At 55.9% G+C, this 23443-nt stretch overlaps 1 protein-coding gene across 7 annotated transcripts in view; it reads left to right on the top strand.

Moving 5' to 3' along the window:
* ANO1 (anoctamin 1) overlaps positions 1–18551 on the top strand; it is a 159234-nt gene extending 140683 nt beyond the window's left edge. For all 7 annotated transcript variants that reach the window (XM_041773538.1, XM_041773535.1, XM_041773537.1 and 4 more), the window contains 7 exons: positions 735–835; positions 1500–1645; positions 4030–4182; positions 9480–9532; positions 10851–11035; positions 14912–15017; positions 16804–18551. In XM_041773538.1, coding sequence (XP_041629472.1) covers positions 735–835; positions 1500–1645; positions 4030–4182; positions 9480–9532; positions 10851–11035; positions 14912–15017; positions 16804–17046 — 987 coding nt within the window. In that variant the 3' untranslated portion in view covers positions 17047–18551. The remainder of the gene's footprint in view (positions 1–734; positions 836–1499; positions 1646–4029; positions 4183–9479; positions 9533–10850; positions 11036–14911; positions 15018–16803) is intronic.
* Positions 18552–23443: the final 4892 nt, after the last annotated feature.

Here is a 23443-nt window from a genome sequence, read left to right as displayed (position 1 = left end):
ACGTGTTTTCCCCAACAGCATAGGCCACAGGCTGCCACGGCCGTGCAGGGCCTGCAGATAGGCAGCAGTGCATGGGAACGGTCCTGGCCCTGGGGGACGAGGAGGTGGAGGAGGAGGAGCCCCTAAGTCCAGCCCCATCAGTGCCCACTCCCTGACAGTGCATCCCTCCCCACGCCATATTCCAGCCCTGACAGCCTGGAGACAAGGTGCATTAGCTTCCTGGGCCCGCTGTAACAAAATAGTCTAGAGATAGGTATCCTGGGATGGTTCTGAGGCCAGAAGTCCAAAACCAAGAAGCCAGCAGGGCTGTGCTCCCCTCGAAGGCTCGGAGGAGGGTCCTTCAGGCCTGGCTCCTGCCTTCTGGGGGCTCCCGGCATCCTTGGCGTGCCTTGCTTCTGACCGGGTCCCTCCAGCCTCTGCCTCTGTCCTTATATGGCCTCCTCTCCTCTGTGTCTTGTGTGTCTTCTCTTCTTATGAGGACATCAGCCACTCCCTCGGGGCCCACCCTGTTCCAATATGACCTCAGCTTAACTCGGCCACACCTGCAAAGACCCTTTTCCGACTAAGGCCATGTCCTGTAGTACCGGGGGTTAGGATGGAGACGTGTCTTTGTGGGGGATGCATTCAGCCCACAGCACAAGGGCTGAGCTCCCCTTGCCAGTGGCTAGGGTCACCTCTCCAGACGTCCACAATGGGCAGGGCGGGGTTTGATGTACCTGTTGTCTATCCCACAGTGTGCCCCGGGGGGCTGCCTGATGGAGCTCTGTATCCAGCTCAGCATCATCATGCTGGGCAAGCAGCTCATCCAGAACAACCTGTTTGAGATTGGCATCCCGTGAGTAACATCCGGCCTGGGGGCCAAGGGGCGCAAGGGGGAGATGGGGCCCTGGGGCGCCCGGAGAGTGGTACTCTGGGTGACAGGTGATATAGGACCTGGGCCAGATGGGGCACAGGAGCAGAGACGGGGTGAGGACAAAGGGGAAGGCAGGGCATAGCCACCCCATGGTGGACAAGGAGAGGATGGGGGCCCGGATGTAGCCCTGCTCCACCACAGGCTGAGGCCTCGGGGTGTTGACAGGTACCCTCGAACATGCATGCCGGCCCCTGTGGTCAGTAGATGGAGCGCCTAGAGGTTCGGCGTCCTTACCTTGTTCCCTTTGAGGTCCATTTCCTGTTCCCCCTGCAAGGCAGCCCTCCCTCTGGAATCAGGGACGTGTGGGATGATTTTCTGTGATCTGCTCTCTGCCTCCTGCCCACAGCGTCTGCTGGGGCACAGCTCAGCCCTGACCCTGTTTGCCCTCCCTGCACCTGTCTCCTTGTGTCAAAAACCAAGATAACACTTGACCCCTGACCCTGCAGGGGAAGGGCTCAGGCAATCAGTGACAGAGAAGCCCTGGCTTGGCTCAGAGAATAAGAAACACCAGTTTGGAGGTGACAGTCCTTAGCGCCCAAACCCATCTTCCCCACACCAAACTGAAGCGACCTCGTGTTTCCCTCAGGAAAATGAAAAAGTTCATCCGCTATCTGAGGCTGAGGCGCCAGAGTCCATCTGACCATGATGAGTACGTGAAGCGGAAGCAGCGCTACGAGGTGGACTACACGCTGGAGCCCTTTGCGGGCCTCACCCCAGAGTACATGGAGATGAGTGAGTGGTGGCCGGTGGGGTCCCGTCCTCAGGGCAGGTGCACAGGACAGGTGCTCAGGAGGTACCCAGGAATGGAGCCTTGTCTCCAGCAGCTGTGTCACTGGGCAGGAGGATGCCCAGAGGTGGCACGTGACTCTCAGTGGGGTGCACTAGTAAAGCAGAGGAAAAAAACAGGTGCAGCTCACAAGGCCGCCTGGAGCCCCCCAACCCCACCTCCTCCCTCTCCTCACCTCCTCCTGCCATTCCAGCCACACTGGCCTCCGTGCTGTTGCCCAAACACCCAGAGTTCATACCTGCCACAGGGCCTTTGCACTAGCTGTTCCCTGCCTGGAATGCTCTCCTCCTAATACCTGCATGACTCACTCTCTCCCTTTCTCCAGAGCTGTGCTCAGGATGTCCTCCACCACGGGGTCTCCCTGACCACAGCGTTTCAAAGGAGCAGCCCCTCCCCTGTACCACTGTGACCCTCTGCCCTTCCTCCTGCTCCGATTCTCATCACCAGCCACCATCTATAGAACGTAGAATAGATCCAAGTGTATCGTGGGTTCTCAGTACATGTTTGCAGAGTGAACAGACACATGAATAGACACGTGCAGAGGGATCCCAACAGGTAGGGCCCCCCAGCCTCCAGGGACAGCACATTTTAAATGCCAGCTCTGGAGCCCACTCCTGGTCTGTGCAGGGTGGGACGTGGGACCTTGCACTTTTAACAAACACTTGAGCAAACCACGGACAGCTCTGAGTGTCGAGGGGCAGGGTGGCCCCATGAGCACGTCCCTCCTGCTGGCCCAGCAGGTCTGTAGAAGTCACAGCGTCCCAGATGATTGTTCAAGAGCACCTTGCTGTTGACTCAGGAGGAAAAAACTCTTAAAGCCTTGAGAAATGGAAACAGAGCTGTGTTCAGATGACATTGTTTTCTCCTGGGATGAAATCCAAGGTGAATGGGAGGTGGGCAGGCAGCCCCCTCACCCCTGTGGACCCCCGAGGGCCTGCTCCCTCCCAGGCTGTGTGGTGTCACCCTGGGGTCCAGGAGGAGGGCCCCCCCACCCCACCTGCCTGAGGCCAGTGGGACGACAGGCACCCAGATGGATGCTTCCCCAGACGACCATTTCTGCAGCAGCTGGAGGCTGTGCCCACGTTCCTGCTGGGCATGGTGAGACCCCTGGGACAGGCCCCTGCCCATGCAGGACGTAGCCCACCCTGTGACGCATGCTGCACCCTGCTGCTAGCACGTTCTCCGCCACGCCCACTGCTGGTCTCCTCCTTGAGGACCGACTCTGCTGGGCGCCTGGAGCACACGGTGCCTGAGACTGAAGAGGAGGGCAGCTGTGGAGCCCCCTGCCCTGCCTCTGAGCCTGTCCACACAACAAGAGTCAGCGTCACTCGATGTGAGGACCCCACAGTCTCAGGCCTCAGTGGCCTCTGAGGAGCCCAGTCGTGCTTATCCGAATCTCCGTCCCCCCACAAAGCCGTCTTCAGACAAGACTGCATCCATGGAAGCAGCCCCCGGAGGCCCACAGAGGCCCGCGGGGTGAGCGGGAAGCCAGCATCCCCGCTCCCACATGGAGGCTCCCACGGAGCCCCACTGGCGGCTTTAACAATGGCCACACTCAGCCTGCCAGGCACACAGTGACATTCTGTCCGCTTCCTTGTTTACCACCTGGCAGCGGGAGCCCCGGGACAGACTGTACGGTTCCTGAACCAGCCTCCCCCATGTGGTTCTGCTCTGCAACCTTTACCTGACCTCTCCCGGGAGCCGGCTCTGTGCTCCCCGCAGCATCCAAGGCCCGAGCCCTGGTGCCAGCCTGGTGACGATGAGAATTGTCCAAGAGGGGACAGGTTGTCCTGGACAGTGGGCCCCGCACGGCTCCCAGGAGCCCGACGGAAGGGGTCAATGGGGGCTCTTGGACACGCAGTGAGGCTGGCGGGATCCCTGCATCCCAGGAACCTCCAACTGCTCAGGCACAGGAGCCCCGCCCAAGGCTCTTGCCGGCCCCACGTGGGGTCGCCGAGGCTGAGGCTTCGTGCTCACGGGGGCCGTCTCCCCACCTCTGATGATGGTCTAAGATTAGATGTATGATAAGTGACTACATGCTCATTGTTCAGGAGTCAATGCTGGGGTTGAGAACAAAATTTGGAACCTTCCCCACAGCCCCCCTTTGGCCCTGGGTCACCTGGTGTCTCGGCAGGTGCATCCCTGGGGCTACTCTTATAAAGGTGCAGAGGGCATGTCAGATGCAGGGAGCCAGCCAGACCCCACCCAGCTCATGTGTTCAGCTTATGGTGGGGTGTGGGGTCCCCGCCATGGGGTCTCGCCCTGGGTCCTACTGTGGGGCCTCGCCCTGGGGCACAGCGGCGTCCTGACCATCCCACTCTCCTTGCAGTCATCCAGTTTGGCTTTGTCACCTTGTTCGTTGCGTCCTTCCCCCTGGCCCCGTTGTTCGCACTGCTGAATAACATCATCGAGATCCGCCTGGACGCCAAAAAGTTCATCACTGAGCTCCGAAGGCCAGTGGCTGTCAGAGCCAAAGACATCGGTGAGTGAGTCTCAGGAACGTGCTCTGAGCACACACTGGGTTCGATGGGGGTGTCCTGTTCCCCAGAAGCTCAATCCAGAGCCAGCAGACTGAGGTCGGGCACGGGATCCCCATGGGCTCCTTCACACCCCCACACCAACATCTCCATCCTGAGAGAACATTCTGGAAAGCATCAGTGTCATAGGTGTCTGAATATCTCGACAGCCACCTACACGAGGGGTCCCCGAGGTGCACATGCTCTCAGAGGTCCTCAGCACCCCACCCTGGCCTGTTCGGGTGGCCCCAGAGCTCTCAGAGCTGACGTCTGGGAGGCCAGTGTTCGAGACTGAGGGGGTTCCTTTCCATGCGCATATCATGCAGTCATTCAACGTCCATGAACAGGAAAGGGAGGAGAAAGGAGCCCTCCCAACAGTGCAGGATGAGCACGGTGTGGCTTGGCTGGAGGATCGGGGCCAAGCGGGTTCCAGCCCCCCATGAGTGAGGGCTTCCTCATCGTCCCGCAGGTGAGGTGGGGATGAGGGTCAGTGCACTCACGGGGAGCGTGACCGCTAACCTTCTGGTAGTCAGAGTTGTCCCCAGAGAGGATGAACATCTCAAAGTGAGTCCACTTACTTAAACCAGGACCCAGTTTTCCAGGTGAAAGCAAAAAAGTTTCTATTTTATCCCGAAATGAAATGGGGAAATACATCGGTTTGAAGTCCTTCTTGACACGATTTTAGTTAGAACAGCCCATCCACACTCGTCGGTGGAAGAAACAAAGATGGAATGACGTGTTAGGCGCATTATTTGTCCTTCTCCCAAGACGTGGACAGGATGCCAGGGTGATAGGGCGTCAGCAGGGCAGATGTCATCTGGCTGAGAGGTGGAGGCTTCTCCCACCCTTGGCGCTGGCTCCTCCTCGTCATAAATGCCCCTCAGCCATCCCTCCCCGCCTGTGATCGTGGGGCTGCTCAGGCCATGCCTGCCCTGGCCCCTGGTGGCCCTGGTGGCCCAGCCCTGCTCACCACCCTCCAGCACCACCTCCGGAGAGCATGGGCTCCAGTGTCTTCCAGTTGTGCACTCTCCAGGGTTAAAACTGTCTGAAAGTGTCATTGGCCACATGTTGCACATGTCCATGCTTCTCTCTGGCTCCCCGCAGCCAGGGTTTGCATCGTGGCATCTGTGGGGACTCCTTCAGGGCCTGGCTTTAGGGTGGGCCAGAAACCTTGGGGCTCCCTAGGGAGAGGTCAGAGCTGGGGCTCAAATATACAGGTCCGTCTGTCTCCTGTCTGTCACCCGTCTGGACAGCCCAGACAGTCGGCAGAGACTCAGCCAACAGATGCCCTCCCAGCTGAACATCCCCATAAGATTTTGCTTGTGATTTTAAGAGGTTTTAAAAGCCCCCGAATTAATTGGCCTCTGATATCCCTTCTAGCCGGGTCCTACTCAGCCCTGGCTGTGGGGTGAGCCCCTTGCCCCACACACCACACTCCGGGGTTTGCTGCTGTCCCGGGTCAGAGCTTAGCTCGGGGTGTCTGTGCAGGACCAGAATAAACATTATGGTTTCCGTGGGCCGGGAGGGGATCCTTCTCACCCAAGGCTGAGTGTCCTGAGTTTGAGCCATAGGCCACATTCACAAATCCCCTCTCCAGGTGAAGATGGCATTGCACGCAGCTCCTGTAAGCTTGTCACTCCCTGCTCTCAGGGTGAACCCCAGAGGACCGTGCCTGGCCTCAATCGCTTCCTGGGACTTTCAAAGTCAAGCCCTCCGAAGTCCTCCAAAGAAGGAGGAGGAGGACTTGACTCTAGAGGAGGTTTAGGCAAATCCTCGCTCCCATTTTCCCAATGGGAAGACCAAGGCCCGGTGGTGACCAGGGCTGAGCTGGACCCGGAGTCCCCAAGCAGCCCCCCACCGCTCACTCGGGGTCACCCATTCCTGCAACACCTCCATGACGAGAGGGTTTGCCTGGAAAAGCTTACAGTGCACACCAGAGGCCCGACAGGAAGCAGGTGGCTGGGGCAGCTGGCCAGGCACTCCCCGGACAGCCCTTGGGGATTCTGGAACCCAGTGCCCAGTGGCAGCAAAGACGAGAATGTGTCACTTCTCCTTGACAAAGGCCTGATTCTCCAGTGCCCAGAGGCCCTAGGCAAGTCCGCCGTGGGTGGGTGTTTGCTTTGGCTTCCTTTGCTTGGCAGAGGCCTGCTTCCCCTGCGCCTCGTCCTGAAACCAGCAAACCCCCCCCCAGGGCAGAGGGGAGCGCCCCAGGCACCTCCCGGCCCCCTGCACCTGTCACGGGCATCGTCCTTCCTAACCCGGTGAGGCCGGGATGCACATCTGCCTTCTTCTGCCCATGGCGTCCCTTCTTTCCTGGTTCTTGTGGGTCAGCTGCATGCTTCCTGGTTCCTGTCTGGTTGGTTGGAGGCATAATCTGCCTTTCTTTCACTGTAACCTTTCCTTGAACAGGGCTTTGTATTGCTCCCATGATCCGTGTGGCCCCAAGGGGACACAGGGCCCCCGTGGCTGCACCCAGGGCGCCAGGGGCAGCTGGGAGGGGAGGTGTGGCGAGTGACAGTGGGGACCCAGCTCGCTGCCAGTGGGAACCGGGCTGCCCCTTCCCAGCCCTGACCTCTGACAGCAGATGAACCTGCTTCCTGCTCTCAGGCCTATGCTTCTGAGCCTTCACGGTGAGCTGCCTTTGCCTGCGTGCAGCTCCTGCACATTGCGGTGGTCGGGTGAGATGAAATACCTTCCTGTCTCGTTCTTGGAGCTTGGCATCCCCTGGGACAGCAGGGATGCCTTGAAGAGGAACACAGGTCCCCCTGCCTTCAAGATTCTCATAAAGGAAGCCTGAAGGTTTTCCTCTTGTACCTGGGGTTCATCGGCGCATGACGTGCTCTGCAGTGTGCATCCCAACAACCCAGCGGGAGAGTGAAGACCCCAAGAGAGGCTGAGCCTGTGGGCTGGGGCTGGGGTCCTGGTTTTGCATTTTTCGAACAAGACCCCATGATTCTGGTGTGCAGTGCCACAGGGGATCTTGGGCCCTGGACATACGGACCTCCTGGGGCCTGTATGTTGGGCTCCGTCCATGGCTCTGGAAAGCTCTCCAGCCCAGACCCCTTCCTGGCCTGGTCCTCCCACTTCACAGGCTCACCTCCCTCAACCCATTGGCCTGTTACCTGGGCAGGCTGAAGACCCGTTTTATTTCCTCAAGCTGTGCTCAAGGGGGCACTGCCTCCCCCAGAGCTCCCTCTGCCCTGACACTTGACCTTCAGTGGGCTTACCCATTCCTTGGGCCCCATCTCGGAGATGTCAAACTCAGACCCCGCAGGGCCAGGCAGGCCAGGTGATGAGTGAGTGGGATGCCCAAGGACTGCTCTCATGCCACAGGCCATGTGGACCCTCCATCCTCCTGGACACGTCCTCCCCTGTGCGCAGGGATCTGGACTGGGATCTTTCTCTAGTGGCTCCATCCCAGTTGCAGAGAACAGAACTGCAGTGCACAGCACAGCCTGGAGGGGGTATCACCATAGCCATGGAGTCACGCCAGCCCTGTCAACGGGAGTGAGGCTCTTTCTGAAGCACCAAGTCCAGATTTTTAAAAATACATCATCCTGATCTGTAGACCAGTCAGTATTTCTAAGCAGCAAGCAGCCAAGCTCTACAAATACCCAGGACCTCGGATGTGGCCCAAGAGCTGTCATCTTGCAACCCCTGCTCTGGTGCGAACAGTCTGGTTGGAAAGGGCTTTTTACGCTCTCACAGTAGCTTAGCAAATGTCGACCCAGCAGCGCCAAGCCCCAGGGGCCAGACCACACAAGACCCAGGAGAGAAGTAAGGATGTACAGTTCACAGCCTTCCAGGGAGCTTGGAGGCTGCAGAGAGGCTCCCAGCTCTGAGCAGCCCGATAGGAAGCGCAGAAAAGCCGACCTTGTAAGGAAGCATCCCCCCTGCTAGGGCCATCGCCAACTCTCTTGCATCCCCATCGGCTCTCTTGAGGGGAGCCAGACGGAGTGAGTGGACCCGGTGCCAGAGTGACTGCCCATACTCTTGCAGCAGGATAGAGGATTGAGAACCACTGCTCTTGTGGGGAAGGTCGAACAGAACCGGTAACGTCTCATTGCGGCTCAGGTCCTGGCTCCATGGGGTGGCAGGGCTGCCCATGGGAGGAAGCAGGGAGGCCACTCTTGCTTCCTGCACATCCTGGCATAGATGAGGAGGCTGTGGCCTCCACTTTGGGGCCTCGTGGGCCTGTACTCTTGCTGTCTTTGCAGATGCAGGCCCCAGTAGCTCCCCAAGGCTCCCTGCCAGGAAAGAAATGCCCATATGTAGCCCCCCCTCCCCTGCAGTGGTCTCCATCCTGATAGAGGAACCCCACCCCACCACACTCTTCCATAAAAACACTAATAGCAGGCCTTTGTTGCTGCCCACCCATTCTGGGAAGTGCTGGTTATCCCCACCTCAGATGGGCCCAGGGCAGAGAGAGACCACCCAGGGCAGGACTCTGAGCCCAACTACTGCCCAGGATGTGTGCCTGGCCTGATAGGGCCCAGCCAGGCTGGACGGGGTCAGGCAGGGGCCCTAACAGGCCAGGCCTGCTCTGGGACCTCAGATAAGGCACTTCCTCCCTGGGCCCTGCTACCCTCGTTCTGCTGGGGAGGCCAGGGGAGGGCCACACATTTGTCTGGGTGCCATGTGGTGAGCCTTCTGCTCATGGTAATTAGGTGCAGTGCTAGACCTCGGGGCAGCCTACATGGGGTCACCCCATAGGAAGTGTTTTGCACCTCATCACTGTCAGGTCATTATACTCAGGTTGTGACCTCAGCCTCACAGCCAGGCATCCTGGCAATGCTCTTTGACCCCAACCCTACATTTTAGGGCCTGTCCTTCTGGCACCAGAGCTATGTAGCAGGTTATAAGACACAGAAACTTCATGGGTTTGGTCTCCATTTACCCTTATGTGGACCCTTTTGGTTAGGAGCTGCATCCAAATTGAATCTTTGTCTCTCCAGAGGGAAAGGTTCCATCTAAGCCAGCTAGTAGCACGAACAGGTTCACAGGAGAGGGTTCAGGACCACTCAGGGAGCTGCTGATGTAAAACACCTCCTTTAGAAGCTACAGTTTGCCTACGAACTGCTGCTGAGCTGGTACAAGCCGAGGCCCTGTCATCACCCAGGACCCACCCACCCCCAGCCCCGAGCTCCAGAACATCTCCTTATTACCTTGTATCTGACCCCCGGGGAGGGGACCAAACTGGCCCTGCTCACCTGAGAGCCAGGTGCAAGAGCCGTCTTGAAACTGTGCTTCTCTTCTCCCCCAGGAATCTGGTACAATATTCTCAGAGGCGTCGGGAAGCTTGCGGTCATAATCAACGTAAGTGACATCGGGGGGTGGGCCTCTGCTGGATGGATGCGCTGGCTGGGCTGCCACATGGTTGGGCTGCGGCTTCCAGGGAAGCTTCTGTGCAGCCCCAGGCTGGTGGAAGCATCCCCTGTTCAGACATGTCCCTTGGTCCTATGGAAGGGTTGGGACAAGCTGTGGGTGGGAACAGCAAATTCTCCTTGACCTTCTTCTGTAACCTTGAGTAAAATTCTCCACCACACCAGCCCTGGGCCCTAAGTCCACTTCCTCTCTAGAGGCCTGAGAATATACAAGAAAGAGCAAGAGAGAGGGAAAGAGACAGAAACTCCCCCCTTGCAATCATTCTACTGTTATTTTTTAAAAGTTAGCTTTCTCTCTTTATATAAAATGCACACCTATTCCTTAAAGGTTCAGGAAGTGCAGAAACAGAGACAAGAGAGGGGAGCCTGCCAGCCTCCTCCTACGCACAGGCACACGTAGCTTCCCCCACCTGCCTCCTGCCCTGGCAGCCCTCCTCCCCAGCACCTCATCCACACCTTCCTGCCACGTGGTGCCACTGTCCTGGCCTCTCCTACCCCTGAGCCTGCAGGTTCGGAGGGCAGTGGTCCCTCCGTCAGGAGAACCACCCTCTGCCTCCCTTGCAGCCCCCATCCAGGCCCATGTGACTCGTCCAGGGCCTGGATCGCCCTGGGCTTAGCTGTCTAGTGGTCCCCAACACATGTTTCAAAGCCAAGGCTGAACTGCAAGCATGCGAACATTAGACATCCCCGGAGGGCCTCAGCGCCACCGCCCTGTGACCCTCTCCCCTCCACCTGCAGGCCTTCAGGGAAGGAACTGTCATTGCCCATCGTACAGGTGAGACCACCAAGGCACAGGGAGGTCGGGTGACCTGCCCCACACCACAGGCTGCTGGGCTCCCAGTCCCAGCTCCAGTATTGACACCACACTGACTGTCCCCAAAGATGGCTCTGGAATAGGATGAGCTGACTCAGAGCATCACTATTTACAAAGCTGTTTCCATTCCCACATTCTCTTTCAAGTACACCAGGCACACAGCGAGGTTAAGTGACTTGCCCAAGGCCACGCAGCCAGTGAGAGGCAGCATTTGTCCCCGTGCCTTCCTGCCCAGGGTGTCCTGTTCCCTGTACCCAGAGAACCCTCAGGCTGCCAGGAGTATCTCCACCTTTCATTTCTTCACTCAGCATTCTGCTCACCTTGGCAACTCTTGTGCAGAGTATCACATAGCCAGGGCTGCCCTGGCTCACTCTGGGTGTGTCGCCCCACCCACCCAGTTGGGGGTCTGCACTCACCCCACTGTCCCCTGATCCAGGCATTTGTCATCTCCTTCACATCCGACTTCATCCCTCGCCTGGTGTACCTCTACATGTACAGCGAGAACGGGACCATGCATGGCTTCGTCAACCACACCCTCTCCTCCTTCAACGTCAGCGACTTCCAGAATGGCACGGCCCCCAATGACCCCCTGGACCTGGGCTACGAGGTACAGATCTGCAGGTATGGCTCTCAGTTTCTCTTTTTGGAAGACACATTTGGTGGGTTCCTAGGAACACCCCAGTTCACACAAGGATTCTTTCAGGGCCAAGTCAGAGAATAGCTCAGTCTTGCTTTAAGAAAAAAAAAAAGTTGGGGTGGCAGTAGGACATGATTTAATAGTTCTTTTAATTAAGAAGCCATGATAGCTTCAGGCATGGCTGGACCAGGGGCCACAGTTTGCCATCAGGCCCCCCTCTGGTGCTGCCTCCCAGCCCTGAATTCTCCGTGGTGGCATTGCATTCTGACAGGCAGTGAGGGAATGTCTTTCTCAAGAGTCAGCCAAAGTCAGGGTTGAATCTCCCTGGCCTGTCATGGGCCATGTGCCCATCCCTAAATGAAGCACTGTTACCATGGTCTAAAGGCTGGACCTGGGTCATGTGCCAGGTTGTGGGGTCATGGTCAGAGAGCTAAGAGGTTCTAAGGGAGACTGGGTGCTCTGACTCGGGGAAGGGGTACTAGACGCTGGGCAGACCAACTGAGATGGCCAGATGCTCAGGGTATGCAAGGAGCACCCCAGGAAAGATGGAGGCAGAGCTGTGACCTGGCTGTTCCCTATGCATCCTCCACATGTGCCGGCCTGGGTCGGGGTCTAGGAACCCAGGAGTGACATGGTCCCTGCTGTCCAGGGCCCTGGGTGCAGATCAGTGTAAAGGGGTGATAGTAATGGAGGGTGGGCCCCATGGGGCCGCTGAGGGGGCGGGACGAGGTGGGCAAGAGCACAGAAGTGGGAATCAGCATGAGCTGCCCTGATCTGGCTGAGATTCAGGACACAAAGACCCCAGTAACTCCCTGTGTGTGGGGAGGCCTGGTTGCTCCTACTTTACACATAGTTCCCTTAGACTTGCTTGTGTGCAGCTGTCACCTTGACCGAGTAATGGGGAGTGGGGGTGCCTGCTAGTGTCTGGGGTGCCACGGCAACAACAAGCAGCTTGTGGTGACAAAACAGGCCCAAAAAGTGGGGGAACGGGCCACCCAGAGCCACTAGAAAAGTGGAGCAGACCTGCCTGGCTCAGGTGCCCCTGACACCACCGCTGGCCCTGAGTGACCCCAGCACAGTCACACGATGTTCTGTTCTGCGCCAGGGCGGGGACAGCACCTGCTCTGGGACCAGGTACGGTGCGGGAAGGAATGAGTTAGAGCAGGTGCTGCAGGTAGACAGGGCGCATAACGTGGCAGGGCTTGCACCACAACCCGGCTCCGGTTTTCCAGATCCCACCCACCCACACGCTTCAACACGTGCCTCAGTGGGCCCCCAAATCCCAGGGGAGGCCCGGAGTGATCTGCTCCCAGCTTCCATGTGGTCACCTCGGAGAGGGGACAGTGTGGGGAGCTGGAAGCGCAGGGAGGGGGCTCCAGACACCCTCCCCTGTCCTTCAGCAGATGCACTCACACCCCAAGCTGGCGCAGACAAGCAGCCCCCTCTCACCGCTGGGCGCCCGCCCAGGACCCTCTTTCCTGCCACAGTGCCAATGCTTTCCTGCATTGTCTCCACGCTCCACGCGGAGTGCACAGGCTTGACCTACTTTGCTAAAGGTCCATTTTAGAGGAAGAATAATTACAAACAAGGCAGGAGATATGTGGTCATTTGATTAGAAATTCCCTCTGAAATGTCAATGTTGGTAGTTACAGGGTCAGCCTCAGTTTCCAAGAACTATTCGTTGGCTAAGGAAGCGGCTCCATCTCATGCATCAGCCCAGGGTCCTGGCCACTCACGGGGAGAGGCCAGGGAGACAGGGCCAACATTTTTAAAGACATTTTTAAAGTGTCTACTCACCCCCCACCCCTGCCCTGGAGTCAGCAGACCGTGGGTCAGACCACTCCGCTCCCTGGGATCCGGGCTCCAGCCAGGCAAGATCCTGCAGGGCAGGTCTGGGAGCTCCAGGCCTTCGACAGCCGCACCCACGTGAGCTGCCTCTCTCAGGAATTGGCGGCAGGAGGTGCAGCACCCAGCCCGGCCTGCGGCTGTGGGTGTGGGGAGATGCAAAGCAGCACTGAGAGCTGCCGTGGCTGCTGGCTACCATTTATACTCGTGCTGAGACGGGCACCCTCTCATCTGATCCCCAGAGCTGCCCCCAGGCAGGCGTTATCCCCAGGAGAGCTGGCAGGCTGGGTATCAGGGATAAGCAAGGAAAGAGTGAGGTCATCTCTAACAGAGGTTAGTGCAGATGGTAGGAGTGGCCTCTGGGCAGGTCTGTAAGTGGGCTTTGAGGGATGCCTAGGAGTTTGCCAGCTGACCCAAACATATCTAGCATCCCAACACAGCTGGGTGTGAGCAGAGAGAAAAGGGAGGAGCCAGCGTGCATGCCGTTTGATGCTGGGAGAACAGGGGCTGCTTGTTCCCATCAGAGAGCAGGTTGTGCAAGTCCTGTGTCACTCTGCAGCTGGCACCCAAGCACGCGTCCCCAGCCCGATCCTATCTCTGGGTCTGGCAGCATAGCACCCAGTGGCTCCCTGGAGACTCCCATGCAGCTCTCTCCAGAAGTAAAGCTCTGTGGGCGAGGGGCCCTGTCTGTTGTGTGTTCCTGAGTGACCGCCCCTGAAATGGGAGCTGGAATGTAGTAGCTGCTCATTAAATGCCGCTAAAAGAACTCAGGGGATGCCAGACTGAGGCCCAGAGGGGCCAAACCACTGCATGAGAACATAGCAAAGTGGTCACTGGTGCTGGGGCCAGGCCAGGGCTGTGCCCCCAGAGCCAGGTGCCTCCTCTTCTGGTCCCTGGCACTGGACCTCGGCTTCTCAGTGAACAGAAGGGGTGTGCTTACAGCCCTGCACCCAGAAACTGCCTCCACCTCAGGCTTTCTCTGACGGCTTTGGGGAAGCTTTTCCCACACATAGCATAGACCAGCCCCTTTAACGCCAACAGCATACCCTGAATTTGGGGAGCAGTCAGAGGGCCTAGGTGGAGACAGGACCCTGGCTTGTCATCCTCACCCCGCTCCCACAGACTGGGCATATCAGGACCTCTGAGAAGGAGAGGACGGGATGGGGTACACTGAGGCAGGGCAGTGGATGGGCAAGCAGTGAGGACCATGTTCCATAGAAGCAGGGTGGGTGGGAGGGCCTTGGGGGAAGGTGCCTGTCTCGGTAGGAGGTCAGGGGGCATCGTCTATGACTGATAACTAGGGCAGGGGGGATGAGTGTGGTGTGCAGATCAGGAGGGAAGAACCAAGAAGCTGGAAGACAGGAAGGAGGTGCCTTGAGGCGCCAGGTTCCATGGGTCAGGGCAGGCAGGGGGACAGGTGACTGGCGGGCCCTGTCCTCACCGATTGTATATGTAACCCTCATACTTGGGCTACTTTCAGAGAGTGCATTGTTTTGTTTTGTTTCCAAAAGTCTCCTCCGAGAAGAGAAGAAAGGTGGTTTTCAAACCTGGGCTTCATGGAACCCTGCTGGGGGTCTGTGGACAGCGGACATCAGCTTAAGGTTAGGGGGATCTAGGCCTAGGAAACCAGGGAGACCCCGCTTGCTTTGTCACCCCACTAGGGTCTCAGGTGACATTCCTTTTTGAAAAAAAGCTCCACTGCCTTTAAAAGTCTGGAACCCCAGGACCAGATGGTTCCAAAGCTGACTTCAATGAGCTCATGGTTGGGCCTTCAGGGACACTCCTGATGCCTGCATTTTCCACGAAGCCGCTCAGGCCCTGCACAGCCCTCAGGGGTCCTGCCACCCCCTCCAACATGGATGGAGACTCAGCAGCCTGTGGGTGGCAGGTGCCCGCCGGGAGGTGGCACAGCAGCCAGTGGAGGCTTTCCTGATGCCCGCTCAGAGCTGCGGGGCGCCGGCCAGAATCCCCAGTTCTGCTGGAAGACCGTGGTTGATCCCTGTCTGTCTCTGCAGGTACAAAGATTACCGGGAGCCGCCGTGGTCAGAGCACAAGTACGACATCTCCAAGGACTTTTGGGCAGTGCTGGCAGCCCGGCTGGCTTTCGTCATTGTCTTCCAGGTGCGGCAGGCTCTCGTTTCTGGAAGGTTTGAGAATTGGGTCCTGAGGAGGCACTCCGAGCCCAGCACAGGGTCAGAAGGCAGCAGCTGGCCCACGTCAGGGGCATTTGGAGGGCTGGAGGCCTGGCCACCCCAGGCCCTGTGCAGGAACAGGCCCCAGGAAGGCAGAGGGAGGCCCCGGGGCCAGCACAGATGGTGGGATTTGGACATCCTCAAGGAGGCAGAATTAATTCCATATAAGTGGTCTTTTTGGAAGGAGACAGGGTAGGAGACCCAGCTCGGTTTCTCACTATCTCTGTGTAGCAGGAGACGTCCCCAGAGGACAGGACCAGTAGAGGCAGGAGGGCAGGGGATTCCCAGCAGATCCAGCCCCCAGCCAGGAGCCAGAGGACCCAGTCTTGCCTGGTCTCTGCAGAAGGGACAGGCTGTGAAGCCAGAGTGATTTCCAGTGAACAGGACCCAAGACTGGGGACTGCATGCAGCAGCTATGGTCTCAGAGATGAGGAGAATCCTTAGCCACGTGAGCCCAGCCAAAGTCCCATTCACTGAGTTCAAGCCCCAGCTGGGTTCAAGCCCTAGCTCTACCCTTTACAGAGAGTGTGGCAGCTGCAGGCAGGACTTCCACCCTCCTTGAGGCTCTGCTGCCAGGTCAGCTGTCCATAACACTCCACAGTGGGAACAAGTATCTGGGGCCAAATTTACTGGAAGCAGAGCCTGAGACAAGGATTCTGTGCAAGTGGGTTATTGAAGGAAGCTCCCCAGGAAAGGGGAGGGAGTGCAGCAGAGGAGTCTCAGCTGGAGGCAGCCTCGCCTGATCCTGCGGGGAGCTCCAGAGCATGAATCCCAGCACACACGGGCCTGCCTTTTGTCTGCCTGTGTCGGCTGGTCCTTGGCTGTAGTTGGAACCAGGAAGAGGCAGATGGGAGGGGCAGTTCCCTGGAAAGGAGGCAGGTGTGATCATCAGCAGCCAGCACTGACTACAGCTGGGGAGCACCAACCAGGAAAGGCAGCCTGTGGGTCACCGGCACTGTCTACAAGGTGACTGACAGCCAGATGTGCTAACAAGTGATCGCTGGACAGAAGTTTTAAAAACAGATTTCAGTGTTTCTATAAAAGCCGATCATTTGCTTTCTACACACCAAAAGTTTCTCCAGGGAGAGAGCAGACTTTCAGGGTGGCCTTGGGAGGCTTTGTGAACTGCAGAAGGCCTGTGGAGCATCAGACGCTAAATTCCATCCGGTTTTTGTGCTACTTCTATTTTCCTTAAAGCCTGAAACTTGTTATATTTGGTGATGCATGACCGATCAGATCGTTTAAGTGTCCCACCCTAGGGATTCAGAATTATTCAGAAACTTGCTATTTACTGAGCTCAGATTCTTTATAGAAGTCAGCAAACATTTGGAGTGAAACCAGTCTGCTGGCTGGGTCCCTGCCTCATTTATACCTTGGGGGAAACCAAGGCCAAGGGAGGCCAAAGTATGTGTCTCAGGTCACGGGCTGGGAGTGACAGGGTGTGGGGTAGAGGCAGTGCAGGGGAGGTGGGTGGGGGTGGAGGCCAGTGGGGGTAGAAGCAGGTGCAGGGGAGGTGATTAGGGGTGGAGGTGGGTGTGGGTGGAGGTGGGTGCAGGTAGAGGTGGGTGCAGGGGGAGGTGATTGAGGGGATAGAGATTGGTGTAGGTAGAGATGGGTGCAGGTGGAGGTGGGTGGGGGCAGAGGTGGGTACGGCGTGGCGGGGAGCATCTCCTGCCATCCTCCTCCCCACCCTCACACACTGGCTCTCCTTCCAGAACCTGGTCATGTTCATGAGTGACTTTGTGGACTGGGTCATCCCAGACATCCCCAAGGACATCAGCCAGCAGGTGCACAAGGAGAAAGTGCTCATGGTAGAGCTGTTCATGCGGGAGGAGCAGGGCAAGCAGCAGCTGCTGGACACATGGATGGAAAAGGACCGGCAGCAGGATGAGCCATGCAACAACCATGGCCCCAAGGCCTGCCTGGACAGCCCCGAGTACCCTGGGGGTGCCCTGTAGCTGCCCTGGGTCTCCTGGCCAATGGGCACCCTCTCCTGGGGCAGGTGCGCTCCCCAGCCAGGCCCGGTGGCGAACCTGAAAGACCACCTTCTGATAGGACATTTTTCTGTCTTTTTTCTGTTGTTGTTTTTTTTCCTCCTTGTTTTTGCACAAAACCATATGCAGGGAATTTTTTTATCTTTAGTATTCAAGGTTAATCAAAACGATTGCTGGGGATAGGGTGATAACACACGGGAATGCGGGCGCTTTGCAGAAACAGTTCTTGGGAACCGTGGGTCTCCTTTGCGGTGAAAGGCAAGCAGAGGCCTCCAGAAAGCATCTTTTCTAATCCGCCTGGTGCCTTCGGAGAGATTCGAGATGCTGTTCCGGAGCATTGGGCAAACGTCGTCGTGCAGTATCGGAGAGAGAATGGAAAAACAAGGTTGACGCCGGTTCCAGGCCTCACCTGCCACCAGGTCGGGGAAAGTCAGACGGCTTTTCATCTCCTGTTTTCTGATACTTCAGAAACCGAGACGCTCTGGCCAGAAAGAGAGGTGCTCTGGCCCTGTCCACTCAGAGGGCCTGTGAGCTTAGAATTTGCTCTTGGAGAACCACAGGGCCGCAGGTGTCCCTGGGGCGGCAGGCGACCCCACTGGTGGGATCCCCACTATCAGCCACACAGCTGCCCCTCCTGCCACAAGCCGGCCTCAGAATTGTTTATCTTCTGGTGGGCCAGGAAAAAAAAGAAAACCAAGTGGACAGAAATGAGACAGGACCTCGGAGGCATTTCTAAAGACGGCTTCAGGTTCCAAGGAGTCTTAAGGCATCAGGAGAACATTGACAGTTTTAGAATATTTATTGGGTTTTTTACAAAATCAACTCTATGGTGGATTTGAGGGGTTTTCTCTGTAGCTCAAAGGTGGAAGGAGTTTATTAGTTAACCAGATATCATCGCGAGGAATTTAAAACACTGTTACTACCAAAGATTTTTATTAATAAAGGCTTCTATTTTGGTAATACTTCTCTATATTTTTACTTAGAGGAATGTGACTTTAGGACAGTTACCATTTTAAAGCTTGTAAACAACAAGTCTCCTAGATGGCAGGCGTGATCTAAATTTGCAGCCGTTATACTAACCAGTTATCTGACATTTCTCAAGCCCCAAGAGAAACATAAAGAGAAATGTTTCATCGGAGGGAGGGAAGAAAACAAATGTGTTTGCCCTGAACGTGTGGTCGGTGAGGGTGTGAGGTCATCCCCTGCAGCTGCCAGCTCTGACCCACGTCCGTAAGTGTCGTCCGTTTCCGCTGTTTGCTACGGCCGCACAGTCCGGCGCTTCTAGTTTCTCTTGTACAGTAAGTAGTTTGAGATGGGGTTTTTGTATATAAATATTGTATTAAACATTAGGTGATTACCAAAAATCCTTTTATGGACACCATTTTTTTTTTAAAAAGTGAATGTATGCAAATTCACAGAGGACCGTGGCTGAACATTCATTCAACTAAATAAATTTGGATACACAACCACTTTCTTCACTGGAACGCTGTCCGTGTGAGCTTCACCCCAGGAGGCTGGAGAGGTCCCCAGAGCGCCCTGGCTGAGCTGCAAGTCCGGGAGGGAGGATAGGCATCCACTTGCTCCAGTGCCAGACACACAGATTGTTCTAGATGCTCCTGGGACTTCATCTCTTTCTGAGTGTGTGTGTGTGTGTGTGCAGTTTTGTATGTGCTCGTGTCTGTGTGTGCACATGGACACGTGTGTTTGTGCATGTGCTAGTTTCCTGCAGGTGTGCTTGTGTGTTTGCATAAGCTGTGTGCACACATGTATGCATCCATATATTTTGCATTAGGCGTGTGTGAGTGCATATGTGCATCTATGTGTTTTCATGGGCACGTGTGTGCAGTTTTGTACGTGCTTGTGTCTGTGTGCACACGTGGACACGTATTTGTGGTTTCATGCGTGTATGCTTGTATGTTTGCATGGGCTGTGCACACACATGCATGCACAGTATGTATCCGTGTGTTTGCATGGGTAGATGTGTGTGCACACACACGTGCCTGCGCTTATTTTTTTTTAAGATTTTATTTATCCATGAGAGACACAGAGAGATGCAGAGAGAGAGGCAGAGGGAGAAGCAGACTCCATGCAGGGAGCCCGACATGGGACTTGATCCCGGGTCTCCGGGATCACGCCCTGGGCTGAAGGCGGCACTAAACCGCTGACCCACTGGGGCTGCCCGTACCTGTGTTTATGCTGGGATGGGAGTCATGCTCACACCTTCCCAGCATCCTCTTCCATGATCCTCAAATTCCCACCCCTGGTCCCGCCAATCCAACACAGTAGCACTTAGGATTCCTTGCACATAAAATGTCCCCGGCCCTCTGGGGGACCCACCTGGGGTTGCCAGGGTTTTCATGGGCAAGTGGGGTCGCTTTTTCAAACTACCACCTCTATCACCACCATTTCATGGAAGAAACATACTTTTCACAACGCCAGCAAAGCCACAGCCCCGCTACCTGGGGACATTCCTTAGGAGCCTCCCAGCCTGGCATCCACTGCACACCTCCGGGGCCAGGGAGAGCTTCTGGCGCCCCCTAGTGCTCGTCTTCCTGCGTCCCCAAGAAAACCTCAGCAAAGCACAAGCTCCCAATGGCCGGCTACCTGCCTTCAAGACAGTCCTTCCAAAGTTTTGAGACCACTTCCCTAGTTCAGACATGAAGGCAACACCCAGGGACAGCATCGCAGGGACCCTGCCCTCTCAGTGGGTCCTCCCAGAAGCCTCAAGGACCCATCTGACAGATGAGGAGCAGCTCAGAGTCATAGGGCTCTTAGCACGTAAGCCAAGACTGGAACCCAGACCTTGTAGACATTCATTCTTGCAACGTTTAAGCAGAAGCAGTGGACAAAGCAGACCGGTCCCTCCCCTCAGGCAAAGACTTTTCTGTAGAGGGTGTGAGATGCTTAATCAGAAAATGGACCCCAGAACCAGATAGTTTCAGAGAAAGAAAAAGATGCTGAAAAATAGACCAGGGAGTGACAGGGTTGGTCAGTGAAGCCCCTGAAGGCTTGAGCAACAAGGATCCAGAATGGAGGAAGGCAGGACAGTTCAGGCAGCAGAAGGGCCTGAGGAAGCAGCGTGCAGACAACTGACCGAAGGGGAGGGGCTTGGAAGTGGCAGGAGACAGAGAAGCCAAGACCAACTCACACAGGGCTCCCTGCACACGTGAGGACTGCGAGAGCTTGGTAGTAGATGCCACAGCGGGGGGCTGAGTGGTTTTAACTAGCCCAGTGATGGAATCTGATTCACATTCTGAAGTCAGGGCAACTGTCAACTGTTGGGGGCGTGGGGGTGGGGGTGGAATCGCAGTGGGATGGGAAGCCAGAGAGAGGTGTTGTGGAAATTCAGAAGGGTGATGTTAGGGCTTAGATGAGGGTGGTCGAGGTGGGTGGGGAAAACCAGGAGATGGTGTCACAAAGGCCTGGAATCTGGCCGTGGAAGGACACCCAGAGATCAGCTGGTCAGCTGGCACTGTTCTTTCAAACAGGAGCAAGGAGGCCCAGAGAGGGTCAGGGCTCTGCTGCAGTACACAGCAAACCAGCAGCACAGCCATCTCTCGAACCCAGACCCCTGGCCCCCAATACTGAACCTTGTCTGCTGGAGACAAGGTCCTGGAGTGAGGTCTGGGGTTGGGGGGCACTCATGCTGGCATCTGCTTTGGGGATTCTGCTTCCCTCCCCAGGTGGAGGCTGCCTTGAGCTGCATCCAGCCAAACGTAATCTCCATTTGATAGGTTCAGTGTTTGCTAATTTTTTAGTTGACTTACTATATAAAAAATGGTAAATCTACATAAAAACCCAGATTTGAATGTTCTCTTAAAATTCAAGCCATCTGACAACACAGCCCCATTTTTCAGTAAGTCACATTCTCACACGTGACAGGAGCCAGTGGTGACTGCTCTGCTTTAGACGGTGCATGTACTCTACAGCCTACCGTATGCCCCACTGCTCCCCACAGTGTGCCTACCCACTGGCTAAGGGGACAGTGACAACTGTGGCTCATAGGGTCACTTGCCTCAAGCCAGGTCCAGTCCTGGGATTCAGAACCAGCTGTGACATTCCCTGGACCAGAGTTTAGCCAGGGTGTGTGCCTGAGACAGGCCTGTCCCCACCCTAAGGCCAGATTCAGAGCCCCTACTCCAGGATGCCCACATCCCCGATCCCCACACACGTTTGTGTACAGGCTCCCAGGAGTCATTCGTGTGCCCCTTAAAATAATTCTCTACCACAGGTGGTGTGTGTCCCCATACTCAGGCAACACTCATTTACCTGTTCATGTTTTATAAGAGCCACAGCAAAGCAAAGGAGCGCTAACTCTTGCCAGAAAACATCGGCAAAAAGCACTGGTACAGTGTCAGGCACAGAGGAGGCACCAGAAAGTGCTGAGTGAATGAATAAATGAATGATAGAGAGATGGATGAGTGGATGATGGGTGGGTGGGTGGGTATGTGGATGAATGGGTGGGATGGATGGATGAATGATGGATGGGTGGATGGATGGATGAGTGGATGAGTAGTAAGTGGATAGATGGATGATGGGTAGATGTGTGGATGGGTAAATGGATGGATGGATGGGTGGGATGCATAGATGGATGGGTGGATGGGTAGGGTAGATGGATGGATGGATGGATGATGGGTGGGTGGGTGTATGAATGGATGGGTAAATGGATTGATGGATGGATGGGTGGGTGGGTGGGTGGATGATGGATGGCTGCAGAAGGATGGATAGTTAGATGGAATCGTGGATATCTGGATGCATGGCTGGATGGACAGATGGATGGGGATGGCAAATAGAATGACAACTTGACAACTGGGCCTTCCTGCCTTTGAGCTGAGTAGATCATGGAATCAAGCTGGCAGGGATTGGTGGAGGAGGTAAGGGGGTGTGTGGAAGGTGAGCTCTGTTGCCTCTGGACCACAGATACGTCCATGGCAAGCAGCCCACTCACTGCTCACTCATGCAGCTCTTGGCATCTGAAACACTAACTTGGACCAGCCCAGGCATTTTAACATGGTTTCCTCAGATGGGTTGGTGTCTGCTGCCTCCGCCAGGAGCCTGCCAGGGATGCACCCCTGGGGAAAAGGCAACCCTGTAGACACTGAGGTCTGCTTTCTTCCTCCTGATTTCCTGTGCCAAGTAATTGATCTGCTGTGTTCCATCCTCATCCCCCTCCCTCCACATCCCTATCCCTCCCCCCTCTTTGCTCCCCCTCCCATTGTGACTACAGTACCACATACAGAAAACTATCCATCTTATATGTGCAATCAACTTCCACACGCAGCTGTACCCAGGACTCAGGATGTCATGACAGCTCAGCAGCCTCTGGTCATTCCTCCTCATTAGGTGGTGACAGGTCATGACCTGTGGTCCTGGCTTCCAGCCTCAGAAAGAAGAGCCTGGTTCTGCCTGTCAGTGGCTGCTGCCCTCTTCTGGCTGCCTGTGGGAGCTGCATCGGGGAAGGAAAGCCACCCGTGGGATCTGTGCTAGTGTTCCCATTGCTTCCAGGCAAAGAACCACAAACTCAAGGATTGAAAACAACACAAATCTATTATCTTACATTTCCATAAATTGAACATCCAACACAGGCCTCACTGGGCTGACAGCGAGATGTTCTCAGGGCTGGACCCCTCCACCGCCTTTAAGTCAGTGGTAGGGGTGAGTCCTTCCCTATTTATGAGGACTCATGGTTAGACGGGGTCCCCGGGATAATCCTCCACCCCAAGATCTCAATCTTTACCACGTCTTCTGCTGTGTAAACTAGCGTATTCACAGGGCTGGGAATTAGAATGTGGACATCGTGGGGGGTATTCTTTGCCCTACCACGTGCCCCCTTCCCATCATCAGCAAAGGGTCTTTCTCTTCGGAAAAGACTAACTACACCAAGCAAAGCCCACAGTCCCTGGATATTTGAGGAAAGGCTTCATCATAAATGAGATCAAAACAAGAATACCCAGAAGAAACCAGAGTAATACAAGGAGACAGGGAAAGGAAATGATCCTTTCACTGTCCTCACAAAGATGAGGTTGCATCCGTGAAACCAACAAAGGCTTTTTATTTAGGAAAAAAGAAAAAGGACACAACGTTAAGTGAAACAAAATACATTAAATAGTCTTGATCAAAATTTTAAACTTTTGTGCATGGATCAACAGAGCATCAACTCACAAAATGGGAGAAAATATTTGCAAATTGTATTTCTGATAAGGGACTCATATCCAGGGATGCCTGGATAGCTCAGTGGTTGAGTGTCTGCCTTCAGCTCAGGGCATGATCCCAAGGTCATGGGATGGAGCCCCGCATTGGGTTCCCCACATGGAGCCTGCTTCTCCCTCTGCCTGTGTCTCTGCTTCTCTCTCTGTGTCTC

The sequence above is a fragment of the Vulpes lagopus genome, chromosome 11, assembly GCF_018345385.1.
Source record: "Vulpes lagopus strain Blue_001 chromosome 11, ASM1834538v1, whole genome shotgun sequence".
Lineage (NCBI taxonomy): Eukaryota > Metazoa > Chordata > Mammalia > Carnivora > Canidae > Vulpes > Vulpes lagopus.
The sequence above is the reverse complement of the archived record's forward strand: the minus strand, read 5'-3'. Positions and strand labels throughout refer to the sequence as shown.